This window comes from Pseudopipra pipra, chromosome 11 (genome assembly GCF_036250125.1).
Source record: "Pseudopipra pipra isolate bDixPip1 chromosome 11, bDixPip1.hap1, whole genome shotgun sequence".
In the NCBI taxonomy this organism is placed as follows: domain Eukaryota; kingdom Metazoa; phylum Chordata; class Aves; order Passeriformes; family Pipridae; genus Pseudopipra; species Pseudopipra pipra.
This window is the reverse complement of record NC_087559.1, coordinates 15,847,809-15,856,504: the sequence shown is the minus strand read 5'-3', so window position 1 is coordinate 15,856,504 and position 8,696 is coordinate 15,847,809. Positions and strand designations below refer to the sequence as shown.

The 8,696-nt window shown below is 43.3% G+C and overlaps 1 protein-coding gene and 4 non-coding genes across 5 annotated transcripts; all 5 read right to left on the bottom strand.

The window, feature by feature from the left end:
- Positions 1 to 896: 896 nt before the first annotated feature.
- Positions 897 to 8,677, bottom strand: GNL3 (G protein nucleolar 3). The gene is made up of 15 exons (XM_064667825.1): positions 8,585 to 8,677; positions 8,096 to 8,154; positions 7,550 to 7,687; positions 6,811 to 6,915; positions 6,560 to 6,643; positions 6,196 to 6,331; positions 5,549 to 5,652; positions 5,117 to 5,252; positions 4,743 to 4,830; positions 4,186 to 4,369; positions 3,431 to 3,573; positions 2,552 to 2,688; positions 1,876 to 2,114; positions 1,342 to 1,423; positions 897 to 1,252 (listed from the first exon to the last, which is right to left on the bottom strand). The coding sequence occupies exons 1-15, from the start codon at positions 8,595 to 8,597 to the stop codon at positions 1,164 to 1,166; spliced, it is 1,737 nt and encodes a 578-aa protein (XP_064523895.1). The 5' UTR covers positions 8,598 to 8,677; the 3' UTR covers positions 897 to 1,163.
- On the bottom strand, positions 3,831 to 3,906 carry LOC135420565 (small nucleolar RNA SNORD19). Its single transcript, XR_010433603.1, has one exon. It is a non-coding gene; the product is annotated as a small nucleolar RNA SNORD19 (small nucleolar RNA).
- On the bottom strand, positions 4,436 to 4,513 carry LOC135420566 (small nucleolar RNA SNORD69). Its single transcript, XR_010433604.1, has one exon. It is a non-coding gene; the product is annotated as a small nucleolar RNA SNORD69 (small nucleolar RNA).
- LOC135420564 (small nucleolar RNA SNORD19) lies at positions 4,913 to 4,986 on the bottom strand. Its single transcript, XR_010433602.1, has one exon. It is a non-coding gene; the product is annotated as a small nucleolar RNA SNORD19 (small nucleolar RNA).
- LOC135420563 (small nucleolar RNA SNORD19) lies at positions 6,061 to 6,136 on the bottom strand. Its single transcript, XR_010433601.1, has one exon. It is a non-coding gene; the product is annotated as a small nucleolar RNA SNORD19 (small nucleolar RNA).
- Positions 8,678 to 8,696: the final 19 nt, after the last annotated feature.

Genomic DNA, 8,696 nt, shown 5'->3' with positions numbered 1-8,696 from the left:
TTTTGTTTCTTTTGCTGGGTTTTGATGAAAAAATCTTGTCCTTGAAGCAGTAATAAGTTCACTTACCAAACTTTGAAAGATTGTACTGGATCAGCTGGCACCAACTTAATTCAGATGAGCAGGCTGTGTTTGAGCAGGCTTAAAGAAACTCCATCTGTTTGTGTCTACACTTGACACCTTTTTGAGCTGCCTTATAAGGACTATGCCTCAGGATACCTTTAAGATAGGTTTGTTTTCCCTAAAGAACACAGAAATCAGACCTAATAGGAAGAAAACAGATTCATAGGATGAAGATGCTCAATATGAGGCATTTATTCTAAATGTTTAATTCTTGGAGCAGCTGTAGGGCCTCTTGGCAATTCTCTTGCTATCCCAGTTCTGCTACAGGCTGAGCACAGTAACACACCTTGACTGCACAGGGCAGTGTTTTGCTTTATATTTAAAAGTTCTTGGCCAGATATGACAGGTGTCACCAGGAAATAACTCTTTTGTTCAAGAGCACTGTAAGAATAAGCACCTTGTTCCCCAGTGAAGGAGGGTTACTAATGTAATCTGTTACTTTTCCCTGTGAAGGTCCAGAACAGATTAAAATACCTTATGTCTAGCTCAAATAAGGACCATTTTTTAGCCACTTTTTACTTATTAAAGTTTTACAAGTTTTGCAAAAATACACTGAAAAGTTACTGTCTGAAGTCAGGCTCTAGGGATGCAGTTCTTGTAATCCTCTAGGAAAAGCAATTAAATTTGATGCAGGAATGAAAACTTATCTTGAAATTGAGTTGCTTGAACATGACTAGAATTAAAGATTTACCACTGTTTTGCAGTGAAAAGGACAAACCATTTATCCTTTTGAAACATCTTTTTATAAGACAAAGTGAACAGACTGACTCGGCATATTAGGAATTTTTTTAAATAGGATTTATTACAGGAAATAAACTTTACGACTTAAAGCCGAATAACAGGCAGTTTCCCAGACTGTATAAAATCTGGAACCATCAAGGGATATGCACTACTATATACATTATTTGATGCAGCAATAATTGTGAGTCTTTGCAGCAGCTCTGGTGTGCAGCATTCCTCCACTTCTGCTGCAACTCAAGTCTTCAGGGCTGTTCTGAAGGCCAGTAGTAAGAGTGTCCAAACAGTGCCATCACACCTGATTGCTACACATAGTCTGTATTAAAATCATAGGCATCATCCTCCTCTGCTGGCTTATCTAAGCTGAAGGACAGGCAAGTGGAATGTTCACCTTCTGAGAAGAGAAAATCATGTGTTAGTGACACCAGTGCAAGTGCTGGAGTACCAGAGGCCATCCTTGAAGCCAGAGTTCTTAATACAGACCTGCCATCTGCTCCTCTGAATTTGTAGGGTTTGCTTGTTGTTTTCCAAGCTTTGCTTTCCTGGTGACCTGAACTTTGCTTTCCTACAAGTCAGAGACATCAGAGGTGTGTTATTCAAACATCACTAATGAAATCTCCCATGCAAATGAAACCCAGCAGACCCTGAGGATGATGTGGGTGTCCCCTTGTACAGTTGGTTAGAAACACACTGCTCAGGCAACTGACTTGGAACAATATTGTGTCCTTAATTGAGGAAAACAGCCCAACCCTAAGCCAATTAGGCTTAGGTTAATTTGAGTGAAATCAGAGTTGGATCTGAGGTCTTCACTGTAACAATAGGATACAGAAAGAATATCATAATTTTTCACTCTGTGATACTGTGATGAGATCTTAAAAGCAGGATTGTTTAAAAATCAGAAACACTACTGGGATAACACTTTTGATTACAACCAGTGTCTCCAGTGCCTCACTTCACAGCAAGACACTGACTGGGTTCTTGGTGTCAGGATCTAAACAGGTAGAAACCTTAATTTACCTCTTCGACATCATTTTCTTCTTCGTCTTCTTCCACATCATCATCATCATCGCTTTCTGTAAATCCCTCCTCTTCTTCTTCCTCTTCCTCCTCTTCTTCTTCTTCTTCCTCCTCCTCGGTTCTTTCCATGTTTTTCCACTCTGATCCTTCCTCTATCACTTTACTTTCCTCTATTGTCCCATTTGCCATACCAGCTGACTGGAAAATAATGCTGCTTGCTGGAGTGGGGTATTTTAAAGCTGGCAAAGACATAGTTAAGTGTCTGTTAAGTCCCAGTCAGACAGCACCAGGTGTAATGCCAACCCTGAGAGGACACATTTTAGTCTTGCCCCCTCCCTGCCATGTAGCACTCCCACATAGGCAGGCAGAACAAAGGACAATTCTGAGACTGCTAGGAGCTGAAAATCTTGGATTTGAGTATAGGTAAGTTTACTTAAGTAAGTTTAGATTAGATATTAGGAAAAATATCTTCCCTGTGAGGATGGTGAGGCATTGGCACAGGTTGCCCAGAAAAGCTGTGGCTTCCCCATCCCTAGAAGTGTTCAAGGCCAGGTTGGATGGGGCTCTGAGCAGCCTGCTGTAGTGGGAGGTGCCCCTGCCCATGGCAGGGGGGTTGGAGTGAGATGATCTTTAAAGTCCCTTCCAACCCAGTAGTGTATCACAGTAACAGTCCTACCTTGAACAGTGTTGCTGTTTTCTTCTTCTAAGTTCTTTAAATTAAAGCCCTCCTGCATTTCAGCTATTTTTTGTTCTGTAAGATATGGTGGTGGTGTCTGAGATCCTGGAGGTTCTGAGTGGTAGCTTATTTTGCCTCTGGGAAATAAAAATCAGCATTAAAAACTAACTAAAGATAACATAGTTAAATCACTGTATTTAAAAATAAAACCCAGAGCACAAAGCTCTGAAACTTCTCAACCTAAATACTCATGTACTGTTAGCTGTTTATAGCAGTTTAATAGCTATTTAAATTTGACTCTGAAGTTGTCAACAGTATTAAGTGGATTGCCCACTCCTGAAAGGGAAAAGAAGTGGCATACATTGTCACCACAAATCACCTGCCTGTATAATCATGAGCTGTAAAAGCTGCTGAACAACTTGACCAAGAGAAAAATTCACAGTCAATTACTGATTCTGAGTTACATTTGTTCCCACCCTCAGAATACAGGAATCACCATAAATTTCCACAGAAGATTTGCCACATCCTTTCCTGTGTAGAAGAGAACTACATGGACTTGGTATTTGAGAGGAAGGCGAATTTCCCTAAGAGAGTTACAGCATAAGTCAGCAAACTGGCTATGGAGTAACGTGCAACAGGCTTTGACTTTTGTCATGTATCCCTCACAACTTTAGAAAATTATCCATGGATGGCATTCCCTAACTCTGTGGGCCAATCCAGCTCTTTACCAAAGTAAAATGTGAGAAATCAAGGGAAAAAAATGGAAAAAAGGAAAGGCTCTCCTTTCTAACTGCTTTGCATGACTTGGAGTTTCTGCTGTGCTCAATTAACAACATGAAAAAGGTGAGCAGCACAGAGCAAAGTTCACAGCATACATACCCTGTCCAGTCACAGAGCACTAATTTAGCTACATTTTCTACATCAGGAACACCTCCCTTTTTCAGCATGCCCCTCTTCTGAGCAAGTAAAGATAAAAACTCCTCAGGGTTCCTGAAATCTGGCATATTGTAGCGCATCATTACCTAGGGCAAAAGAAAATGGCCTATTCAGAGAGACCCACCTTTCTCTTAGTTTTAGGAATAAAAGAGCAAATCAAATTGCATTACAATGATGACAAATGAGAGTGTGAAGAGCTGTTTTTCTCTTGCATGTGGGAGTAAACATTACAAAACGACTTCTTCACCAACAAACTCCTTTGCATTCACCCAAACTAGTGGGTGTACAGAGACAGAGCACTGGTCTGTGAAAACAGTCACTGAATGGGAATTAGGCTTAGGTTAATTTGAGTGAAATCAGAGTTGGATCTGAGGTCTTCACTGTAACAATAGGATACAGAAAGAATATCATCATTTTTCACTCTGTAATACTGTGATGAGATCTTAAAAGCAGGTTTGTTTAAAAATCAGAAACATTACTGGGATAACACTCTGGCTGTCAGGATCACAGCATGCTGTTCTGCCTTCTCTTGGTAAGGATGAAGGATCACACTTAGCACTGCTACTCTGCATGGTTAGAAGAAAGCAGTGCAGAAACTACCAGAATTAGCTGAAGTGAAAGGAACTTTCATTATTGGGCCTAAGAAACCTACAGAGAAGTGAAATGCAGTGAGAGATGTGGAAAAAGATGAAGCTCACCTGCTGCTTACTGCAGTTATTTATAATGGCATTTACTGCTTCAAGCATATCTGCTGAGCCTGGTTCTTCAGTGTCTATGATACTTCTCAAGGCCAGAGCCAGGGCACTGTTGGAAGGATCTGCAATTATACTTGGACTGTCCAACATCTTTGTCTGCTTATCAATGTGCACAATTTGCATGGACCTGTTCAGAGAGAAATGCACCGTGAGTGGATGATCAGTGAAGGAGTAGTGATGGGGAGGGATGTAAGACACAAAGCTCAGTGTTGGATTGAATGGACTTCACACAGACTCAGCTTCAGTGTTTTGTCATCATGTGCTTTGTGCAGGACAGAAATCTAAACCCACAAAAAGTAAGTTTATACAATGTATCCTCTGGTGAGAGCTTCCATCACACAGATCAACATCTTTTATCTTGCAAATTGAAGTGTGCATTTAAAACTGCACACAAGTGCATATTTTGCACCCAATGGATGGAAGCTGTACACAAACAAAACTCAAGGTAAGTGGAACACAACAAACAGAGAAAGGAACAGCTTTTATCACACTCAACTTACTTGGTAACACCTCTTGCTGTGCTAACATTGCAAGCACGTGCTCCTTTGAGACTGTTGATTATGCTGCTCTTTCCCACGTTAGGGAAACCTGAAGGAAATCACATAAACCCTTGTAAGTTAAATAACACTGATCAAAACTCCGTCTTCCAAGTGTCTTTGCTAAGGTGCATCATAAGTGTGAGATCAGAGTTGGATCTGAAGTCTTCACTACAGAAGTAAGACAAAGTGTGTATCCTCATTTCTCACACTGACACAATGACTAGAAAGCCCCTTAGCAAACCCTGTGTTAGCAGTTTCACCCAGTTTGTAACACAGGACCCCAAAGCTTTACGGGAGGAGAAGGAAACTCCTCCTGTCTGTCCAAAACCACTCACCTACTACCCCAACCTGAATGGCTTTGTTTTGAGTCTTGCCGTGCTCTTGAAGAAGTTTCAAAAGGCACTTGGTTCCAAAACGCTGAGAGAGCTCTGATAAATCAACACGTGCACGTCTTTTTGTGACCTGTTCCTGCTACAGCATTCAAAGGCAAAAAAACCCATGGTCAGGAGCTATTTAGGAAGATAAAATATGTATATTCTGTTTATTGATCTAGATTTATCAATCTACTGTAATTTCAGTGGCAAGAACCCCCCCCACTGTACTGCAAAGCTCAGCTGAAGTGTAAAGGCATATCCATCAGTCACAGCAGTGTAATCAAACAAGGGGAAAAGGAATTTTAAAGAAAGAGTTCCTGTTCCTCAACATGCTTCAACATGCATGATTGCAAACACACAACTCACTCATGAGACAGCCTGCAGTGCTCTTACCATAGTCTTGCCTTTCATCAACGTTGCTGATTTAAAAGCAACTGTTGGAAGCTCCTTCTTCAAATAATTCAACCATTTCTCTAAGTTGTCCTTTGGCACTAAATCTGGAAAAAAAGAGGAGTTCTTTCACTCTTGTGGATCTTAAATATCACTGTGTGTAGGAAATCTGATGAGGAATTAGAAATCAGGCCACATTTTGTCCATTTAGGATGTTCCTTTATGACAAATAGTGTTTGGCTGAAAATGCTACTAAAGTACCAGGTATGTTCCCCAAAGGCACCCAGTGTCTCCTTTTCCTGCCTTAAGCAGAACACATCCCAATTACATTTTTGGCCCCTGTATTAGGTTTTTAAGGCTGGGGTCTTGCTAAAAGACTGTATATGATACAGAGTGATGCTCTGTGATTGATTATCCCACGATCCCTGCAAGGGCTACTCTAATACAAAGTTCCCTTTGCTCTTGCTATTTTATTTTCTGTTTTTTTAGCTGTTGGTAAGTCAATAATTTCCAGGTTTTTTAGTCAGCTCAGAGTTGGAACAAATGTCTTCAATGGAATCTCAGATTCCTTTAAAATCTTCTTCATAGCTCACCTACCACAGAACCACACAGTGACCAAGTAACACTTGGAGAAAACCTGTGTTTCTTACCAATTTTGTTCAGAACCAACAGCAGCTTTTTGTTTCCTCCAGAGCAAAGGACAGCTTGCTCCAGCTGAGGACACCGGCAGCCCATCGGATCTCTCGCATCTAAAACCTCCAGAACCACATCTGAGGCCTCAAGCACCTGGGTTAGAAACAAGACAAGACTCTCAAATAAGGTATCACACACCAGATGACAACAAAAGTTACTGTGTTCTAAACACTGTTGTAAAATCCCGTAAGTGTTGATGTTTATCACAGACAACCTTTATACTCTCCAGCAGCTGCACAGTAATGCCAAAGAAAGGAAAATAACAAGTGGTCTCATTGCTGACTCTCATCAAATTATATAAAGATAGCTGAAGCACTTCACCTTGTTGAGCTCCCTGCAGAACGATTTCTTTGAATTTTTATTCACAGGTTTTTTAGTCTTTCCTTTAGATTTGCCAGAGGATTCCTGAAGGCAAATAAAACCAAAAGCAAATTATTTAAATAAGTATTAGAGTAAATACTTGTGTGCGTACACAGCATGAAAATGTAACATGTAACATCCTGCTTGGGAAGGTGCACTTTCAGAGTGACTTTTATAAGCTTCACAGAATCAAAGTCATACAGGACACCTACCTTTCCCTTCTTTTTAGCTTCTGCCTTCTTTTTAGCTTCCAGCTTCCTCTTCTTTTCATGTTCTTTCTGTCTGTTGAGCTTCTGCTTTTGTTTCAGTTCTTCAAGCTGATTGCAAACAAAATCCAAGCCAGATAAAACATTTTTGAAGGTGGTAAGGAAGACTGTTCTTTCTCCCCATTTGCCTATGTCTGACCCAAGTTCCTGAGACAGGTCAATTAGAAGTCCTGGCTGTCCAAGTGACACTGGGACACGTTTTTTTTGCATCCTACCCTGAAAAGAGTACTGTTGCCTTCAACTGCCTCAAAACCAGAGGCAACCAGCCATTAGCCTGACCCCAAAATAACAATTGTGCAGCAACCACTACAACTGTGCTGCTCCCATGCCACATTACTCCACGCTGCAGACAGCAGATCCTTATTTGCTGTATAATCACATCGTGCCAGGATTTAATTTTTAGCACATCCATGCATCTTACCATTGCAAGCAATCTGGAGCACATTAAAAATGACTCTTCCAGCATGTTAATATGTACAGCGAGAAAAAGAAGGTTAAAAATAAAAGAGCCAACTGTTGCACACACTGTACAATCCTGGAAATAAAGATATTATTTTTCCAAAGTATGTGTCTACCAGGACCACCTACAGTCTACCACAACTGCACCTCTGGTGCACACACAAAGCTTCCTTGAAGGCAGGAATGGTCTCAGTTCTTGTCCTCTTTGCCACAAGCTGTATTTTACCCTCTGCTTTCTTTGCTCTGCCTCCCGTAGAAGCTCTTCCTTGAACGGTGCAGTGCTGGGAACTCCGGGATCTTTCTTGGGCTTTTTGTGCCCACGTTTCTTGGCCTCCTTCCTGACCTTTCGGTGGTGTTCTCTGATCTGGAGACAGGAACAAGAACACTTGCTCAGTCTAAGCCCCCCCCCCCCCCCCAAAAAAAAACTTAAAGAGTAAAAACCAGAGCATTTCTGACCTGCCCGAGGTGGTTTGACTGCATAATGTGTCATCGTAAAGCTACACTTCAATGCACCAGCGAAAAACAATGTAAAACATAAAGATACATAAAACCTACACTGGAAAACAAATTCCTCACTGAAGCCCAGACTCTTTAATATGCAATACAATACCCTTACTGTGTACATGTAGGCGCGCAACATATTTCTAAAATAACACCAAAAAATGCTTTCAATGTTCTATAAAAATGCTTTTAGCGTTAAACTAGTTAACATGGAGTTTTAATTTGCAGCAGACCCCCCTCCGTTCCCCTATCCCGCACCGTCGGGACTCACCTTCTTCTGGATCTTGTAGCGCTTGTGGCAGCTCAGCCTCTTGCTCGCCTTCCTCAGCTCTGCAACGCACCGGGATCACCGTGTACCAGGATCGCCGTGTACCGGGATCGCCGGGTACCGGGATCGCCGGGTACCGGGATCGCCGGGTACCGGGATCGCCGGGTACTGGGATCGCCGGGTACCGACACACACACCCCGCCCGCCCGGGGACACGGCCGAGCTCCGGTGCCCGCATCCCCCGCCATTCCCTCCAGCCCCATGTTCGATTCCGCCGTCCCGGTGTCCGATTCCCCTCTCCCGGTGCCCCATACCCCCGCCGTTCCCTCCAGCTCTGCTGTCCCATTCCCCCGCCCTGGGCCCCTGTCGCTCGCTCGGCCGGGGGCGGCCCCGCGGTGCCGCGCCGCCTCCCTCCCCCGCCCCCCCGGCCCCTAGGGCGCCGTCTGGCGCTGTTCCCGGTGCCCATTCCCGGTGCCCCTTCCCGCCCCTCACTCGGTCTCCTCATGGCGCCGCCACGTGCTCCCGCCTCCCGGGCGCTGCCGTAAAGCGCGCCGGCGCTGGCCCGCCGTGGGGGGGGTTGTGTCGCGCGGGCCGTGGCGCGCTT